The following is a 20949-nucleotide window of genomic DNA, read 5'->3' as shown; positions in this document are numbered from 1 at the left end:
ACTTTTACCAAAAAATGTTTTATTTTCCAGAGTTATTTTCCAGAGTTTCCAGATTATTGATTTTGGGGTCAAAAATCGTAACAACCAATGGCTAGCAATTTTAGAGGCACTACCAACAGGGATGCACTGAAAACTTTGAAATCAGTTTTGTGTGGTCCATTGTGGGCAAAGGGCCACATATTGGGAATCAATTACACAATGCTTTCTTTCCATGCAGATGTGAAGGCTGTATGTCTATCTACACACTACATTAAGGGAATATCTTAATGTTTTTTGAAAGAACTTTTTTAAACAATTGCAAACTTACAGAAAAGTTACAAGTTAAATGTCAAGATCTTTTTCCCAAAAGAATTTATGAGAGCAAGTTTACGTGATTCTCCACTGCCTCCAAATATGTTATTATATATTTCCTACTAATAGGACATCGGTTACATCACTACCACTATTCCAAGTCAGTAAATGAATATTAATACATTACTACCATTTAATCATCAAACTCTATTAAATAAAGTATTGCTCCTTGTCCCAATAATGTCTTTTATGACAGAAGGATCCAGTGCAGAATCATTCATTGCATTTAATTATCATGCTTCTTTTAGTTTCTTTCAAACTGGACCATTTCTTCTGTCTTTTCTTGGCATTCATAACATTGACATTTAAAAAAAAATTTATGTAATGTTTATTTATTTATTTTGAGAGAGATAAAAAGAGCAGAGGAGGGGCAGAGAAAGAGAGAGAGAGAATCCCAAGCAGGCTCCATGCTGTCAGTGCAGAGCCTGACATGGGGCTTGAACCCATGAACCACAACATCAGGACTTGAGCCGAAATCAAGAGTCAGATGCTTAGCCAACTGAGCCCCCAGGCAGCCCAATAACCTTGATATTTTTAAACATCATAGTCAGTTACTTTGCAGAAGGTCCCTAAATTTAGGGTTGTCTGATGTTTTCTTGGGATAAGACTTAGGATATGCATCTTTGGCAGGAATATCACAGAAATGATCCTGAGTTCTTATTGAGTTCTGTCAAGTGGCATGTAATTTTGATTCATCTCAATACTGATAATTTTTACTTTGATCACTTGATTAGTGTGGTGTCCGCCCAGCTTCTCTACTGTAAAGTTACTCTTTTGTTTCCCCTTTGAAAGAACTTTTAATATGTATTTTGTGTGGAAGAGGGCGGTGGCTTGAAACTATGTAAGTGTATGTCTTACTGGTCTTTCAATTTATTCATTTGTTTATATCAATATGGACTCATGTTTTCCTGTTTTATTCAGTGCATCATAATCTGTTAATATCATTGCTTGTTTTAAGGTTCAAGTTGTCTCCAATCTGGCCAATGGGAACACATTCAAGAAGGGTTCTGTTGTCTTTTTGACAGTGTTCTCATCATGAGTACTTCCTTGCTTTATGGCATAACAAGGTATTTCAGGTTCATCCTGTACTTTCCTTGCCCCAGTCATGGAATCGGTCATTTCTCCAAGGAATGCTGGTTCTTTGTAATGGAAATAATATTTAGAAGACATGAGCTGGGCTCTAGATATATTAGAGTGGTACTGTTAGAGTGTGGCTTTCCACGGGCGCTCTCAGTGGACACAGCTGCACACATGCTTATGTGTTTTGTCCTGTATTTCCTAATCTCTGTATGTTGGAAATCATGAGTCCATACCAGTGCATCCAGTTCTAATCTAACAGCACAGAGTTCATTCTACACATTTGTAACTCCTTTTTCTGACAGAAAGAAACCCGTCTTTTGTACCTTTAATGCGTTTTCTTCTTTGATCAGCCTTCCTGAAAGGAACCATTCTTTTATCTCCCTTGAATAGATACTCTCTTCTCCTTGTTGGAGCTCTGACTCCTCATTCTAGGCTGCTCCTTGCCTCATGTAGACTCTCCTTACCTTGCTGAGGCTCACACAGGCCTGGCCACCACAGGCTTAAAGTTCCCCTGCCTGGCTGCCCTCTCCCTTACCTCAAGTGGACACCCTCCTCAGCTGGCCTGTGCTCTGACACCCCACGCCCACTGCCTCTGTTCTCAGATGCCCCCCTCACTGGGCTCTGACACACTTTTCTGGGTCACTGAATGTGACCTTGCTGCTCTCAGACTCCGACTGCCATGGCTGAGTCACCTGCCAAATATGCACACTCTCCTTACTCTTTGGATTCTGACACCTCACATTGGGCAGCCACACCATGTAGACATCACTCTGCTTGGGCCTTGACTCCCCACACCAGGCCACCCCCTGAGGAGAAATCCCCCATGGGCTGTGTCCCACGTGGTCCATCTTCCTCAGCCCATTCAGGCTCTGACACCTGGTGCTTGACAGCTCTCCTACTCACCATCCCCATCCTTCCTGGCTCCAGCACCTGGCATAGGTGCCCGTGGGGGTGGGCTCTACCTAGTGACTTACAGCTGAATTGTGCAGTAAGGGAAGGGAAAGAAGAAGGGCCAAGAGGCTTATACAAGCATTATCTTGAAATTGTCCTCTGAAATGTTATGTTCAGATCACTTTGTTAGATATTACAATGAAAATCAGAACACGAAGTAGAATTTGACATATAAAAATCATTTTATTAGAATGTTTTTTATTTTAAATGAGTTTACTTATATGCCCTGAACTACCTTCATTGGTTAAATACTTTAAGATCAAACCAGAGATCAAGAGACTAAAAGCTCCACGTCTGTTTTGGGTAAAAGCATTATCAGTTTAACATCATCCTGTCCTATTTTCTCATATTTGATTTTTTCGTTAACAATGGCATTGCTGTTTGAGTATGATGAGCCTTTACATATGTTCTTATACACAGCAAAAAAAATTGCAAAATAGAAAAAAAATGAAAATGTATAATGACCTTAAATACACATGTTTGTAACTTGCTTTTTTTTCTATCTTGTTTAACTAGAGGAGTCTTCATTTTGGCTTCCCTTATACGGCAACATGTGCTGCCGCCTAGTTGCCCAGCCAGCGTGCGTGGCTAAGGATGCATTTGCAGGATTTCTACATCAGCAGGTTGGAGGACTTTGAATATCCTACAATTATAGCTACAGTCTAGATCTTAATATACTGGCAGTTTGGTCTTCTGATAATGAAAAGTATTATTTTTAAAGTGTTCCTTTAAATGGCCATTTTCCCAATGTTAGGCATAGAATGGGGGTGAGGAGGTGGGAAGGGGAGGGGTCTAATGCAGGCTTGATGGCTAAGGAGCCACTTCCAGGTCCCTCTGCTTCATAATGGCCGTAGCAGGACAATCAGCAGCAGGGACCCCTCGTGGAAGCAGATTAGGGCTGTTCCCCACCTTTCAGAGAAGGCCTTCCTGGCAGACAGCTTTTGGCACACTTAAGGCCTCTGGGCTTCCAAAGTTGCTTCTGTGGCACCTACTCCTGATTTATTTATAACCACAGTTATTTACATGCAGTAAATAATTAATTACGGGCTTCAGTGAATCAATACCTTTTTAAAAAAGATTCCATTAAGAGGAAAGAAAATTTTCATTCTTACAGGGTAGTCAACATTTTCCAGTATTCTGAGAACAGTAAGGGAAAATTATATTTTGAGTATTGAGTTATTTTTATAATTTTTTTGAGTTATTAGATGGATTGCTGTGGAATTTGAAGCACTAATTTTTAATAGACTAGCTTTTCTAAAACTGCATTGATTTATGATCCTATATGTGTAAAAGTTATGTGGTAATCATTACCTCCATTTGCTTAATGCTTTTGAGAATTCCAAACCTTTCTTCTGTGATATTAACTTACTCTTTCATTTTGGACTATTGATTTATTGTACATTAAATTAATGGGTAACTCTATCACATTAAAAAAAATTTTTTTAAACTAACATAACTTTGGTAATTTAAGTATTTTGTTGAATTTAATGTTAAGATGATAAATAATGATTAAGGTTGATGGCTTCTTGAATTTTTTTTCAGCAAATGGTAGAAAGCCTGATTAGTTGGAGAAGGCTGTACTGTGTTTTAAGAGGGGGTAAACTCTATTGTTTTTATACACCAGAAGAAATTGAAGCCAAAGTGGAGCCAACTTTGGTAGTGTCCATTAACAAGGTAAATAAAACGCTGTTTTGAAAATAAAGACATAATATTTTATAGTTTGTTCTTTTCCATACAATTCACATTATTGCCACCTTATGAAGAAAAGGGAAGGACTGCTGAAAATAGGTTAGTTCATAAAGATAAATTAATCTCTTTTTCTTCTATTACAGTGCTTATCCAGTAAAGGAAATACTGTATATTTCCTAAGAAAACATAGTAATTGGAAATCTATACCAGTAAATAGATTTTAAAGCAGAGAATGTAACTCCACATTAACAGGATATTTAAATTTTTCATGAATTTATTTAAGAGATAATATAAACATAAACTGATAGCTCATGTTACAGTGATGCTTTTTCTAGAAAGTTAGTATTCAAATGAACCCATAAAAAGGTATTCCCGGGTGTACTTCCTGATTTCTTAGGGGATTGATGGGCAGTTGTCCAACCTTCTGTCAGAAAAGGAAAGCCTGATTCTCTCTCTCCCCCTCCCCCCCCCCCCCCCCCCTCTCTCTCTCTCACACACACACACACACACACACACACACACACACACACACACACTTATCGCATGATCTTAAATTTATCTTCATCTGTTACCTAAGTCTAGTGTTTATTAGAGGGTTCCTCCCCTTTTGGCATTCCTACTCTAGAGCACTTCTTGGCATTTCTAGAGCAGAGTATCATGTTTTCTGTCCATAGACTATACTTACTTGTTTCTAGTTGTTTTACTTTGCTTGTTTTTGCTTTTGGAGTGGTTGAATTGAAGTATCTGGTAAAATATGAGCCATTACATCTGTTAACTGTACATGTTCTGCTTGACTTGAAATTATTTTTGGAAAAACATAAAGTTGTATGTCTTGAAAAACATGTGGATACTGTTTTACTAATCTATAAAGACTTGAGTTAATTTCTGTGATCATTTCCAATAATGACATTTAGTCCATTTCTATCCTGCTTTTAGAAATTATACTGCTTTTTCTTAAATTTTTTTTTTTCAACGTTTATTTATTTTTGGGACAGAGAGAGACAGAGCATGAATGGGGGAGGGGCAGAGAGAGAGAGGGAGACACAGAATCGGAAACAGGCTCCAGGCTCTGAGCCATCAGCCCAGAGCCTGACGCGGGGCTCGAACTCACGGACCGCGAGATCGTGACCTGGCTGAAGTCAGACGCCCAACCGACTGCGCCACCCAGGCGCCCCTATACTGCTTTTTCTTAAAGGAACTTCTTCAGTGAGACCTTTTACATTAAGGTCCACTTAATTGATCTGTGTTGTGTTTTAGAAAGATTAGTGTTGCTCTTAAATAATATACCTCAATATTAAAACATGGTGAATTTATTTTAGTTTAGATAATTAGGTTGGTTTGTGAAAAGTATATTTTTTATTGGAAGATTGATATATTTTTTCATTACTTGCCAATGTTTTGTTTTGTCTTGTCTTGTTTATGCAGTGTCCACTTTTGCCTGGTCTTTTGAAAATTGCAGATGTGCAGAAAAGTTGAAAGAATAGAATAACAAACACCTATATACTTTTCACCTAGAGTCTTTGGCTGCTGTTAATATGTTGCCATATTTGCTTTCTCTTCGCATAGTTTGAGAATTTTTTCAGAACCATTTGAAAGTAAGTAGCCCACAGCATAACATTTCTTCCCTGGAATATTTCAGTATGTTTCAGCTAAAAACAAGGACATTTCCTTCATGACCATATTATTTACCACAGTCATGAAATTTACTGTTGGTAAAATATTATCTAATATAGAGAGAGCAAATTGTGCCTAAAATGTTCTAATTTTTCTTTATTGTTTGATTAAGACCCCCATCAAGGATCACAAACTGCAGCTGGTCACCAGGTCTTTTGATTGTTTCCTTTTTACCTAAATTGGACCCATCACTCATTGCCTCTTTTTTCTTTTTTTGTCTTTTACTATATTGACATTTTGTAAAAATCCAGGCTAGTCCCTAAATCTGTTTTTGACTAATTGGTTCACTAGATTCGAGTAAATATTTTTGGCAAGAGTTCTGCATAGATGATTTTATCTAACCTGGTTTTCACTAGGTAGCTAGGTAGTGAAAAATGGAATTCTACCGATTTTTTTCTTCCATGTTGTGCAATGGAATATGGATAGTCAGACAACAAATTAAAATGTAATCTAGACAGATGATATTTTAAACTCATTTATTTTATTTGAAAACAGTCTTCAAGGTATTCATTTTACCTTATCAGTCCTTTATGGTAGACAGAGCAGGTAAGTCAGCCCTGTTTTATAGGTATGTTATTTCTGTTTTACAAGTGAAGAAACAGACTCACAGATCAGATAGAACTTGTCGAGCTAGTAAGTAAAATTATATGGCTCACTGTTTTTCTGTTTCCTTACAGACATACTGCTAGACTAGATTTGGAAGGCAAAATTAGACTTTTTCCCATCTCTGTACCCACTCTGAATAAGTTATGAGAGTAAAAACAGCTCTGAAGTGAGGTTTTGAGTCTGAGGCCACAGTTACTACCTACCTATAGGCAATGGCTTAGACACGTATTGAATCTTTACCATTTAAATTTAAGAGGCAGTTATAATGGAACCCCTTTGTTACTGTAACCAGTGTATTTTCTTGTCTGATGACAAGGGTGTAATTCCAAAAAAGCAGTTAACAGTGTTTACATGGTCTGGCTGAATTAATCTTTTTTCAATTGACTCATTTTTCCGTGTAGTAATAAAAGCTGGTGGCCTGGTGACTGATAGGATTCTGTAGTCAATCAGCTCCATTATTAAGATGACTAAAATCACCATACTTAGAAATCCCAGTGGTGGTTCCACAATTGACCATTACAAATTCACAGGAAAATGATTAATCTAGTAATTTGTATAACCTCAGCCTTAGACTTGGGGCAGTATGGGCTGTATTTGACCCTGACGACCGATGACATAAATTGTCATTGCACATGACTTTTGTCTAAAGTACAAAAGAGAATTTTAAGATTAAACCATGAGGTAAGGGTTAGGTCGAGAAGATTAATATAATTTAGTTGCTGATCTCAAAGATTAAACTGATAACACAGTCTTCCATTCTCTAGCTTTGTGACATTGCTGTCTTAATTTTCTCCAGGACTGATTCCTGCCCTTTCTCTGTAGCAGCTTTTCTCTTTGCAGTTCCTACTTCTACCTCAGGCTTCTTTTGAACCCTTCCATTTACCTGAATACTTCACTTTTAACAGTAAATGCCCTGGTCTTCTTGTTTAAATATGACTATCTCAGTCAAGAAATGTATTTGTTACTTCTGTAAACTTGGCCGTTATGTAATTACATCTCCTATTAAAGTAATTTTTACTTATTTTTTTCTCAACTTAGAAAATTATTCAAATTTATAGAAAAGTTGTAACAATACTATAGTGACACTTTCATACCACCTAGCTTTAACAGTTATCATTGTTGTCATCTTTGCTTTATCTCTTTTTTTCTTTTGGGGGGGAGTTTAAATGTTTTTTAAAATTTTTTTAATGTTTATTTATTTTTGAGAGAGAGAGAGAGAGAGAGAGAGAGAGAGAGAGAGAAAGAGAGAGTGTGTGTGAGCAAGCGAGGGGCAGAGAGAGAGGGAGACACAGAATGGAAGCAGCATCCAGGCTCTGAGCTGTCAGCACAGAGCCCTACATGGGGCTCAAACTCACAAACTGCGAGATGCTGACCTAAGCCCAAGTCAGAGGCCTAATTGACTGAGCCACCCAGGTGCCCCAAAACAAAAGTATTTAAAAAAAATTTTTTTTAAATGTTTATCCATTTTTGAAAGAGAGAGAGAGAGAGAGAGAGGGAGAGGGAGAGAGGAGGGCCAGAGAGAGAGGGAGACACCGAATCGGAGGCAGGCTCCAGGCTCTGAGCTGTCAGCACAGAGCCCAATGCAGGGCTCGAACCACGAACCATGAGAACATGACTTGAGCCAAAATCAGACACTTAACTGACTGAACCACCCAGGCGCCCCATAAACTCTTTGTATTTAGTTTTAATTTGCTTTATGATGGTATAGTTGACATAAAATAAAATTCACCAATTATAAATGTACAATTTGATAATTTTGACAAATAATATACAGTTGTGTAATCATTACTACAATCAGTATTGGATTATAGGTTTTTTAAAGCTTTTTTGTGACAACATTTAAGTTCTACTCTCTTAGTAAATTTTAATAATGCAGTAGTGTTATCAGCTATAGTCACCCTCAGATCTTATTTATCTTACAGCTGTAAGTCTGTAAAGTCTCTTATCTATATTTTTTGCTGACCATTTGAACATAAGTCTCCAACATTGATACTTTATCCCTGAATACTTCAACATGCAACTCTTAAAAATAGGAGCCTCTAAAAAAAAGTGTGTTGTGTAGATGAAATTACAATACCATCATCACAGCTAGCCAAACTGACAATAATTCTCTTATAACTTCTAATATCCAGTCCATATTCAAATTTCCCCATTTTCCCTAAAGTGTCCTTTTAACTTTTACTTTCAATCTAGGAACATTCAAGGATTGTGCATTCTTCTCAACTGTAAATTAGGTCTAGAGGTTTGCTTAGATTCATTCTAAACATTATTTACAAGAATATTTCATGCATAATGACAAATACTTTACAGGGCATTCTGTTCAGAGGTACATGATGCTGGGTTGTCTCATTTTGGCAATGCCACATTTAATGACTTGGTTAAGGTGGTGACCACTAACTCTCTCCTGCATAACGGTAAGCCATCCTCTTTACTATTAGCAAGTAATCAGTGAGGTGATAGTTTGGCACTGTTTGTATATCTTTGTTGTCCAGTAGTCTTTCACATAATGGTTTTAGCGACCGGATTGCCCTTGTCTGAATTGGTTATCACACTGGAGATTGCATATGTTGTTCTCACAATACCCTTCATTCTACGTGTATTAGCTGGCATTCTTTATAAAGAAGGACTTTTTCTCATCAAGTAACAATGAATTCCAGTCCCTCCTGAAATGGCAGGATAAAAGCTTACTGTTTTAATTACCAATTTTCAGAGTAAGGAGTTGGTATTTTGGTCTTGTATTGATATTGGCAGTATGTATCGGAGCAGCATTACTCCCTCCAGAAGAAGCAAATGAATGTTGTGTCTATTGTGTTCCCCCCCGGATTAATGGTAAACTCATAGATTTTTATTTATTCAATGCTTTAAATTACTTGATCTTAAAATATAAGGTAGGTATTTTAATTGTTTGACTTTGGAAATTTCCATGGGATACATGCTAAATAGGATCTTTGATAAATGCCAACTTGGTATTTTCTGATATGTAGAGCAGGTAAGCACCAAATAAACCTTTTTTAAAAAAATTTTTTGTTTTTAATGTTTATTTTTTATTTTGGAGACAGAGAGACAGAGCATGAGCAGGGGGAGGGCCAGAGAGAGAGGGAGACACAGAATCTGAAGCAGGCTCCAGGCTCTGAGCTGTCAGCACAGAGCCCGACGTCAGACTCAAACATGTGATCATAAACATCATAAACATGTGATCATGACCTGAGCTGAAGTCAGACGCTTAACTGACTGGGTCCCCCAGGTGCCCCCAAATAAAACTTTTAAGAATGGTTTTCAGTTTTTAGTATATTTTCAATTCTGGGTCTCTAACATCTTTTTTTTTTTTTTTTTTTTTTTTTTTTTTATTTTTAAATTTTTTTTTTTTTTCAACCTTTATTTATTTTTGGGACAGAGAGAGACAGAGCATGAACGGGGGAGGGGCAGAGAGAGAGGGAGACACAGAATCGGAAACAGGCTCCAGGCTCTGAGCCATCAGCCCAGAGCCTGACGCGGGGCTCGAACTCCCGGACCGCGAGATCGTGACCTGGCTGAAGTCGGACGCTTAACCGACTGCGCCACCCAGGCGCCCCTCTAACATCTTTTTATGCTTAATACTGTTAAATATTAAGTACAAATTAGAGTTCTTTTCTCTTTGCTGTCTTTCTTCTTATCTCATGATTTAGAAAATAATAATTTTGCTTAATGCTACTATAAAAATTATGTGAAATCATAAATTTTGCAGTTGCTAAGGTGTATAAACAATAATTCTGTTATTTTGATCACAGGATCTGTTCTCTAACTGTAATTTTTTCTAAATGGCATTTCCTATAAAGCTAAGTCAGTTTATTAATTTTCATAGGGAGCCATCTGTGGAAATAGTCACATTAAGGGAAGAAAAGCCTGAGCTATTCCCCTCCTGTTTTCAATCCAAATTTGAAAGGATGATTTACTTCAAAGTGATTGCTTCAACTTCAAAAAACTTCACTATTAATGTTGTTGAGCAAGACATTCCCAATAAGGGATACTTAACAGAGCCATTGAATCTTCTATATATTGTAGAAAACATTTTATTAGCCAGTTTTATCCATTGCCAGTGGGGTGAGTAGTGGAATGGAAAAGTGGTGTGGGTCTTTGAGATCAAAAGTTTTTTCTTGATTTAGATACTGTACATCATTTCAATAATGAATAATAAAATTTGTACTAACCAAATCAATATTACTACTTGGTCTGATAGATCTTTGTTAAATTATCTTGAAATTGCTTTAACCATTATGTTTGTCATGGACCCTAACAAGCAAAATTATTATGAAGCACATGGGATTTTTTTTCTGATTATGTTAGTCCTTTAATGTCTCAATCCTATCAACTATTTAGATTGTCGTTTATTAAATACAGCAAAAATAGTTACTTAAGCCTTTTCCTTTAGGAGTTTACATCTGATTTCATTGACATAAATTGAAAATAATTATATCACACTAATACTAATCCTTCCTAATGCTTGGTTTGATTTATGGTTATGGTTTATGTATTTCCAACATTCCTTGCCAAATACTGTGAAAGTATGCTTTCTTTGTTACTAGAGTGTGTATGAGGTCTAAAGCTTGTTTTTCGTCAGCAACATTTTGTCTTCATTCCTGATTAACAAGACTTTAGACCAAACACCTTTCAAAGAACTCATTTATTCTTAACAACATGTTCATGAGGAAGCTGTGAGTGAAGTAATATTATCTCAGCATTATAGGTAGGAAAGCAGGCACTTAGTTCTTTGTACTTGTAGCTTATTTTTAATTTGGGGAGGGGACATTTAAAGATAATCTTTAAGGAGAACGATAGAAATAAACCTGTCTGTATCCTCGTACATTGTCCATCGTAAAATTATTTTGAAGCAAATCCTGGAGGCTATATGATTTTACTTATAATTATTACAATTATCATACTTAACGAAAATTTATAGTCATATATATAGTCAATATATCATCAAAAATTCAGTGTTCAAATTTTCCAGCCTTGTAATTTTTTAAATAGCTTTTGAATCAGGATTTTAAAATAATGGTTATATATTGCATTTAATTGATTTGATCTCTTAAATCTAACTCTGTTGGAGTTGTCTCTGGGTCTCATGCACACACACACTCTCTCTCTCACACACACACACAATTTATTGAAGAAATTGAGTCATTTATCCTACAGAGTTTTCCATACTCTGAATTTTGCTGATTGCATCTTTGAGTTGTCTTTTTTTCTCCTATTTTTGGATCGGATTTTTGTTTGTTGGTTGATTGGTTAGCAACAATATATCTTAGGAAATATTGTGTACTTTTATTGGGAGACATTTAATTGCCTGGGTCTTCTAATCATGTTAACATCCATAGGTGAGTATTGATTGCATCCTTTATTTCATTAGGGATTGAAAATTGGTGGTATTTTAACATTCTTTCTTCATTTATTAGCTGGGATACCTCTATATTATCAGCTATTTGGTTGAGGTACAATTCTTATAGGAAAGACAGAATAAAGACTTTAAGGTTTAACTAGTTGCCAAAACAATGAGGTGGTTCCTTAGCATCCTTCAAAATTGACAAGTGAGTCCATTTTGTTTTTAAATTTTGAGAGAGTGAGTGAGTGGGGGGAGGGGCAGAGAGACAGACAGGGTGAAAGAGAATCCCAAGCAGGCTCCACACTCAGCACAGAGCCTGACATGGGGCTTGATCTCACAACTGTGAGATCCTGACCTGAGCCGAAATGAAGAGTTGGATGCTTAGTTGACTGAGCTATCCAGTTACCCCCAAATGAGTTCATTTTTAAATATCATTAAGAATTTATGGGTTTAAAGACATTTCATGCATTAATCCATTACCATTGGATTCTTATTGACATTTAGATAGTCCCATCTTTGGCTACTGGAAGCTTCTTCAGTTTGGCTCTCGAGTCCTTTTGATACAATCCTATTAATCTTTGATTTTTGGTAGGATAAGAAGTTCAGGGATTATCCTATATATTTTCTGGCCCAAGCTAAGAATTAGCCATGTCTATAAAGAGCTCTGATTCCTTTTAGTAAGAAATAATATTTAGAACCCATAATCTGGGTACGGAGTAGACTTTTTAAAGATCGTATAGTCAAAAGTAAGGTAAGAAACAGTGCATAAATCTAGTCCCAATTTAGTAATTTTCCATTACCACAGAAATAGAGAGGTTGAAGTACAGTTTTAATTTAAAATAATGAACAGCCTAAAAGAAACTTTCCTTTGATTTCAGAGTTAATTATATTTTGTTACAAAATTGACTTCTCAGGTTATATCTGTATTGACTTCAGTTGGCCTTCTCTGGGTACCCACCATCTCATGCAGTGGAAGGTTCCAGTTCAGTATGTGTTGACTGATGAAAGGAGATCCAGCCAAGGATTAAAATTTCACAATGAAGTCTCAAATTTATCCACAGAGCAGTAAAAGTTGACTGTAAAACCTCCCTAATCAACTAAATGGTTTGGGATTAGCAAAAAGCAAGACAGGAAACTCTGATTTTAGATAGAAACCTTATTTTGGGACTTAAGTTTCCTCATCTATAAAGTGTTGGATTAGGACTATTTCTGCGATCCTTGTATGTCAACCTAAAGCTGTCATTATCTGAGTTGTTCTTCTCTTATCTCATTAATTTATTCTTCATATATTTTTCAATCACTTAGTGAGTGCCAGGCAGTATTTTAGGTGGGAGAAATAGTGGGAGCAGAAATGCCTGTTTCTTGCTTTCAAACCCTGCTAAGAGGAGACACTGCCCTCATCTAAGCGTCATGTGAGCCCATAATGATAACAGTCCTAAAATTCACCTTGTGTTTTCTAATCCATTCCTCATTGAAGTTTTAAGAACTCTTATTGATACTTTGCCCAGAATGAAAAACAGCTTGCATGGACTTTCTGACATTATCAGAAACTTTATTTAATGACTTTTTCTTTGACATCCAGTTTTTGGTTGAAAAAATTCCCATTAGTTAAATTATTTGGGGTGATAAAATATAGAAGTTAATTCAAATGATCTATTCTGCATTTCATTTGCACCTTTTAAAAGCTTCTCATGTTTTAAAAATTTAGTGGTATTTATGGTCCTCAGAGCTAATGGAGTGTATAGTGTACAGTATTTATATATTATTGCATTATATTCTCTTAGAAAGATATAAATGATCCAGTTCATCAGATTTTCTACATAGCTATTTTCATTTGAAATGATATCTTGGTATTATTAAAAATGTACATATTCATCTATAAAAATCACACTTTCCATATTTAAAAGTTGAATCCATTTTAATCCTACATACAAAAGGTAGTCAGAAATTTGTATTCTGATAGATTTGAATGGAGAGAAAAGCACAATTTCAACAACAAGAATAATTCATATTTTAGTGTTTTTTTTAATACTGAGAGAATAGAGGGTTCTCCTGCCTTCCTCCCCCACTGAGTCAGCCTTCAGTAAGTCTTACTGAGAGCATATTAAAGATTCTTTCTGGAGCTTCAGTCATTCTCTGCTGGTGATAATAAGCGTTATACTTAAAGAGGTTGATTACGTGCATTTTCAGCCTGCAAGGATATCAATTAGGGTACCATTTTGTTTTTATATTGTATAAATAATTGCTTAAAAGAGTTAATTCACAAAGTTTATTACCATGGCATAGGAATGTAAAAAGACCGTTATGTTAAATTACAATGTTGACCATAAGTCCATTACAATCCTCTGAAGACACTTACACTCCTACATTTTAAAGATGACAGTGTCTCTAAGATGGTTACTAATCCTTATGTTTTGTGATACTCCAGACTTTCAAAGTTAGGTTGCTACTTCATGCAGCATACATTTTTTCTCATGTGATTTTTGAATAAGAATTCCTTCCTTCAGGAAAGAACTTCTGTCATCCACAGTAATCCCTTCTTAATTGCAGGGCATATGTTCCAAGACCCCCAGTGGATGCCTGATACTGTGGACAGTACCTAACCCTATATATACTGTGTTTTCCTATACATACATACATACATACATACCTGTGGTAATTTGGTTTATAAATTAGGCACAGTGAGAGATTAACAACAATAACTAATAGTAGAATAGAATAGTTATAACAATGTACTGTAATGAAAGTTACATGAATGTGGCCTCTCTGCCTCTCAGAATATCTTATTATGCCACACTCACCCTTCTTGTGATGGATGTGAGACCATAGGATGCCTGTGTGATGAGATGCAGTGAGGTGGGTGACGTAGGCATTATGATGACGTAGAAGCATTAGGCTCTGCTGACCTGATGACGTGTCAGGAGGAGCATCATCTGCTTGTGGACCACAGTTGACTGGGGCAACTGAAATTGCAGAAAACACAGACTGAGGATAAGGGGGAACTAGTGTTTATATGGTGCTCACCCGTCTGTATTTTCCCATGCTTCAGGGAATGTATAGCTTTTCTTTGTAAGTCTTTGCTCCTGTCCATAGACATCATTATATGTATATGTTAGTTTTGGTGTGTGAGAATACATGCAATTTCTCTTCACTCAGTGCTGAAAGAAGTGAGGAATTTCTTCTCACTCCTAATCAGCTTTTGTAACTGCCAACTAAATCCTCTTCTGCACACACTCCAGTAGGTTTAAACGTATTCCTCTAGGACTCTTCAACCCAGGACAGTAGACACTCGCTACCAGTGGCTGCTACTTATAATGTGACTGGTCCAAATGGAGATGTGCTTTAAGTATAAAATAGACACTGGATTTGGGAGACTTAGAATGAAAAAGTGTAAAATATCTCAAAAAAAAGTTTTTCAATCACACATTAAAATAATATTTTGGATGCATTGGGTTGCAGAAGAACATTTTATTTTTTTAATTATTTTTTTAATGTTTATTTTTGAGAAAGAGAGAGAGGGAGACACGGAATTCAAAGCAGGCTGCACACTCTGAGCTGTCAGCATAGAGCTTGACGCAGGGCTCGAACTCACCGCGAGATCGTGACCTGAGCTGAAGTTGGACGCTCAACCTACTGAGCCATCCAGGCGCCCCTTTTCTTTAATTGTTTTTAAGTTTTTAAAAAGGTGTTTATTTATTTAGAGAGAGACAGAGAGTGTGAGCGGGGGAGGGGCAGAGAGAGGGGGAGAGAGAATCCCAAGCAGGCTCTGTGCTGAGGCTTGAACCCACCAACTGGAAGATCATGATGACCTGAGCTGAAATCAGGAGTTGGACGCTCAGCTGCCTAAACCACCCAGGCGCCCATAAAAACGTTATTTCAAAATATTGTAATAATTATTACATAATTATTTTCACCAGTTTTCATTTTACCTTCTAATGTGATACTAGAAAATCTTCAATTACACATGTGTCTCATTTATTTATTTTTTTAATATTTACTTTTGAGAGAAAGAGACAAAGAGTGTGAACAGGGGAGGGACAGAGAGAGACAGGGAGACATAGAATCCGAAGCAAGCCCCAGGCTCCGAGCTGTCCGCACAGAGCCCGACATGGGGCTGGAACTCACAAACCATGACGAGATCATGACCTGAGCCAAAGTCAGATGCTTAACCAACTGAGCCACCCAGGCACCCCAGATGTGGCTCACTTGTGCAGGACAGCACTGCTCTAGAATAATATCACTCATTATCCAGGCAGCCAAATCCCCATTGTTTCCCCAAAACTCCTTGGAAACTACATGTAGTTGCTAGCTTGTCATGTGGCATGGTGGTGCCTGTGTCACTTGGGAACAGACTTTCTACATGTAGACACAGTAAGCACCATAATGTCGTACCTAGTACCACTCAGAAAAAAAGCTTAAGACTATCAACATGAATGAAACCATTGCCTTTGTTGTAGAGTGTTGCATTCAGCATTTAAAAAAATAATTGTTACCATCATGAAGGTTATAGTACTTCGTGGATCTTTAGCTATGAGCTTTGTAAATGAATGTTACACATGAAATAAATGTTAATGGGAAAAACCTAACTGCTTTGCTGCAGTAAACACTAAGTTATGGTTTTACTGCTTTAAGTGATAACACTGTATGTAATGCCTGAATATTAGAATAACAAACATTCTTTACTGATTCTTTTATTTTATTACTGTTGGAAATGTAGTTAATATAATTCACATTACAGTTATGACATGCCATACTTGTTTTATTGCAAATTTTAAGATGTATATAAAAGACAGCATACTCCTACTTAAAAGGATCAAAACAGGTTATGTTTTAATCTCATGTAATTTAATGTAAGTTCTATATGTAGCATGCTTTGAAACATTGTTCAGTATTTTTACTACAAAGCATTTTTTAACTCGGTGATCTGAGTCTGAATTTTGAAAATTCTCAAAGTTCCATATTTTAAATGATCAGCAACAAGATTTATAAATGTATCTGCTCTGAGTGTGGTAGTGAGCAGTAAAATACTTATTTGTTAATTATAAAAATATTCTCTTGTAAAACATTAATTTTGTCTTAATTTTTAGGAAACCAGAATTCGTGCAATGGATAAGGATGCCAAGAAAAAAATTCATAATTTTTCTGTTATCAACCCTGTTGCTGGACAGTCTGTAACTCATATTTTTGCAGTGGACAGTAGAGAAGATCTCCAGAAATGGATGGAAGCCTTCTGGCAGCATTTTTTTGATCTTAGTAAGTTAATTTTTGGATTTGCCAGTATTATATTCATGTATCATGAAAGGATGCACAAAGCAATCTAAATATTAAAATTATAATGTTATAATTTGTATCAAGAATTTTTTATGCTCTTGAATAAAATGATAGTATATCATCAATGCATTGATCACTTTTTCTCTCAACTTTTCCCCAATGCCTGACTTTAACTATAGTTTATTATACCTTTGAATTCCTAGTATCTCTACCTGTTACTTTTTAAGTTCCTTTGGTCCCTAAAACAACTAGACCACATTTTTTCAAAATATTAGGTTTTAATTGGTTTAAGCAGTGTGTTTAATCAAAGGGATAACAATCCATTTGAGGAGTGAAACACTTCTCTAGGTTAGTGATGATTCTAAAATGTTGAAATGTTCAGAAGGAAATTCATTTTTATGTAACCTTCTGTTAACTCCAGATTCGTTATAATATCATTTTGGACATCATCCAAAAAATTTTTTTAAACCATACATGTGGTTTTTCAGCTTCAATAGTACAGCCCATGATTTTAAAAACAATGTGATAGTAATATAATAAGAGTTTTACTATGTAAAATATGTGATCTAGTATTCTCAAGGAGGAATTTTATCAACAAGAAAATATTGAAATGATATATTGAGATAGGAGGGAGGGAGATGGGGGATGGGCTAGATGGGTGATGGGTATTAAGGAGGGCACTTGTGTAAATGTGAACTATTGATATGGGCTATTTCTAGTCAAACTAAGCCTACTGTTAGATTCAACCAGCATTTTATATCTTTAGAATGCTTTTTTATAGAATTACAAAGGATAGCCATTTCCAAACAATCAAAGTTATTTCTTCAACCCCTAGAAATAATCCAACAGAAATTTTAGGACTTCTTAATGAGCTATTTTGGGGAGCTTTATAAAAGAGTTAATACCTCCTGTCCCCAGTGTGATCCATGGCCTGGTCAAGTATTATAGTGATGGTTGGGGAGGACGCAAAGAGGGAACTGAACGTATTGATTACCTTCAACATACCATATGGCTTCATTTATTTCTCACAACAGCCCAGCAGGGCAGAAATTACTTCCCTCTGCTCTAAAGTTGAGAAAATTGAGGCCTGAAGAGATGTCTGGTTTACTGCAGGAAACTAGAGGACTCCCTCTATAGCCTTCTGGAGTTCTTTAGGACTTGTTTTCCTTAAGTACTATCCCTAGGCACTCAATAGGCGTTTGAATATTTGTTCCATGCTTATCAGCATGTACTACATTTTTTTTTAACTTCAGCTGATCTTAGATGTGTAACTTAAAAGACAACAACTTCCTTTCGTTTGCTGATCACATCTGAAATTTTAACTGCTTTCCTAAATGCTCTGCTTTAGAGAGTTTGTCTTACAAAGACTATATTATTTTTAGAAGTGATTCTATAAAAATGTTTATGTGTATAAAAACAGGAACAGGGTAAGAGGAGGTAAAAATGCAGAATATTATAGTCTGGATATCAAATACTACTAGATGATCTCATGTTTTTATTGTCCAGATTACATAAAGTAATTTATCATGCTAAAATAGGGAGTTGGAGGGATATAAATCTCGTGATACAACTGTCAAAATAAGAAAGTGATGACAACTAGGTTCTTAGATCTGGCTACTTCTTTAGTATTTAATGATTTGGGATAAAATCTGCGAATCTATCTAGTTTTTGAAGTATAAATTCTGTTAGATTCACATTTTACAATACATTATGTATGGGGCACCTGGATGGCTCAGTCAGTTGAACATCTGACTTGATTTCAGCTCGGGTCATGATCTCACAGTTCCATGGGTGGGTTCAAGCCCCGCATCAGGCTTCAGGCTCTGCGCTGACACTATGGAGCCTGCCTGGGATTCTCTCTCTCTCTCTCTCTCTCTCTCTCTCTCTCTCTCAAAATAAATACATAAACATTTTTTAAAAAGAATTCATTGTGTATGAAGATATGAAGCAAAGATGGAGATCCTAAAGATTGACTTGTACTTTAAATGTTTTATCTTCCTCATGGTAAGTGTAGCCTGTCGTGATCTTAGGTGAAATGTGATATGTAGAACATAGTAGAGGATGGATATTCAAGGCAGAACAAACTAAGAGTAATTTAATATTTAGAGCAAATTTCAATTATTTGACTCTGTGTAAGAGTAGAAAATTGAAAGAGTGAGATTAAAAATCACAAGAAAACATTAATGGCACTAAGCCTGCAGAAGAACAGAGACGAATGAAGAGTGGAGGTTGGAAGCCAAGGGGGATGTGATAGCTAATTTTTAATATTTGAGAGCTGAAAAACACGTAAAAGGAATGACACTGTTCTGAAAAATCAAAAGGGGTAGGAGTGGTGGGTCAAAGATAAATTTGTTTCAAGTATTTAATAATATACATATTGAGTCAACATAAGCAGCTTAGCATAACAGATCATTTGGGAACATTATAACAAATATTATTGTGGTAAACACCTCCAGTAGACAGATTTTATGTGAAGACAACATAGCCATTTTATATTTCATACTGGGGCCTTTTTTTTTTTTAATGTTAACATGTTGGTATCATGTATAACTTTGCATACTAATTTATTCACTGGTAAAATAAATGTTTCCATTGTAAAATTGACCAATGAACATTCCACACTTGTACCTCTGACTTCAGTTACACATGGATAACATGGCTTTATATTCCAGTTTTCAACATGATTAATATTCTGCTACCACTTTAACAATGAACAGCTTTAATCTATCAATATAGAGAAAATACGGCACTTTGTAATTTGCCTAAGATTTGACAGAGAAATGTTTGCTAGCTTAAAGTATTTCATTATTTTTCCACTAGATAAGACCTTAATTTTTTTCTGCCCCAAGAAGGAAAAGCTGGCTTTTATATATTTATCTAAAAAAGGAAGTGGAGGGGAGGAATAAGTTATCAGATCTCAGATCCTACTAGATTTAAATTCTGCAGAGCAACCTTTGAAGCCTCAAACTCAAGATTTTGTTCTCTCTCTGAGATGCTATGTGGGCTATTTTGAAATTTTTGCCATATTCTATACTTAGCATTGTAATAAAACACACTAAAAGGTTTTTTATGTTTCTTAACTATTTAAAGTGATGGATTTAAAATTTATGCATATTACCATATAACCATGGCTGTATATTAGATTTAAAACAACAAAAATGAATAGATAATTTGACTAAACGTGAAATGTCTTTCATTTTTAAGCTATCGAAAATAACTAAATTGGATATTGAGAATATAATAAAAAGGAAGAGAAATATAGATCATAAATCATTCCAAAAAGACACATATGTGTATGACATTTACTTTTCTACAGATGTAAGATAGAGTATAAGCATAGCGAACCCCAGTAACCTGCTTTTATAATATGAACAGAGAGATGCATGGTTTCTAGCACAGCTGTTACTCAGCGCGTAGGTGCACAATAAATATGGAAAGGTTAAGTTGTTTATATCCACCACTCAGAAGAGATTAATCTGAGAATTTTAAGATGAAAATAATAAAACATAATTAAAAGAAAAATTAATGTTCACACTTCAAAATTTTAACTTAAAAGTTGAAGCAACTTATTTAAGAGTACTTTTTATTCCTAGTAACTACTGGCTTTATTTAAAGTGTCCTTCCTGAATAAATTAGATCCAGTTAGAATTTGGAGTAATGTGTTTTTATTGTAATGGGCTTTTATATACCTTTTACTTGACTGAAAATGCAGCATTTTTCTAGTTATGTGATTTTTGAAAAGCATAATCATTTGAAGAAATAGTTGTTAAATAAACAATTCTTCTTTCTTAGAATTTTCAAAATTAAAGCCATTTTTGAGAAGCATTATTTCTAACTATATTTTGGTTGATTTTTACCTTTCAAATGTCTTAAATACTGGGTATTTTTATTTAATATTTAACAGAGGAGAACTTGTGCCAACTTTTGCCATGAATAGAAATTTTAGTTATTGATCATTACTGTGCCAG

The 20949-nt window shown here is 35.6% G+C and overlaps 1 protein-coding gene across 3 annotated transcripts in view; it reads left to right on the top strand.

Moving 5' to 3' along the window:
- Positions 1 to 20949, top strand: part of RTKN2 (rhotekin 2) — a 72633-nt gene that overhangs the window by 48235 nt on the left and 3449 nt on the right. For all 3 annotated transcript variants that reach the window (XM_045437538.1, XM_045437539.1, XM_045437540.1), the window contains 3 exons: positions 2899 to 3005; positions 3925 to 4056; positions 16798 to 16963. In XM_045437538.1, the coding sequence (XP_045293494.1) occupies positions 2899 to 3005; positions 3925 to 4056; positions 16798 to 16963 (405 nt within the window). The remainder of the gene's footprint in view (positions 1 to 2898; positions 3006 to 3924; positions 4057 to 16797; positions 16964 to 20949) is intronic.

Source organism: Leopardus geoffroyi, chromosome D2, assembly GCF_018350155.1.
Source record: "Leopardus geoffroyi isolate Oge1 chromosome D2, O.geoffroyi_Oge1_pat1.0, whole genome shotgun sequence".
NCBI classification, from domain to species: Eukaryota; Metazoa; Chordata; class Mammalia; order Carnivora; family Felidae; genus Leopardus; species Leopardus geoffroyi.
The sequence above is the reverse complement of the archived record's forward strand: the minus strand, read 5'-3'. Positions and strand labels throughout refer to the sequence as shown.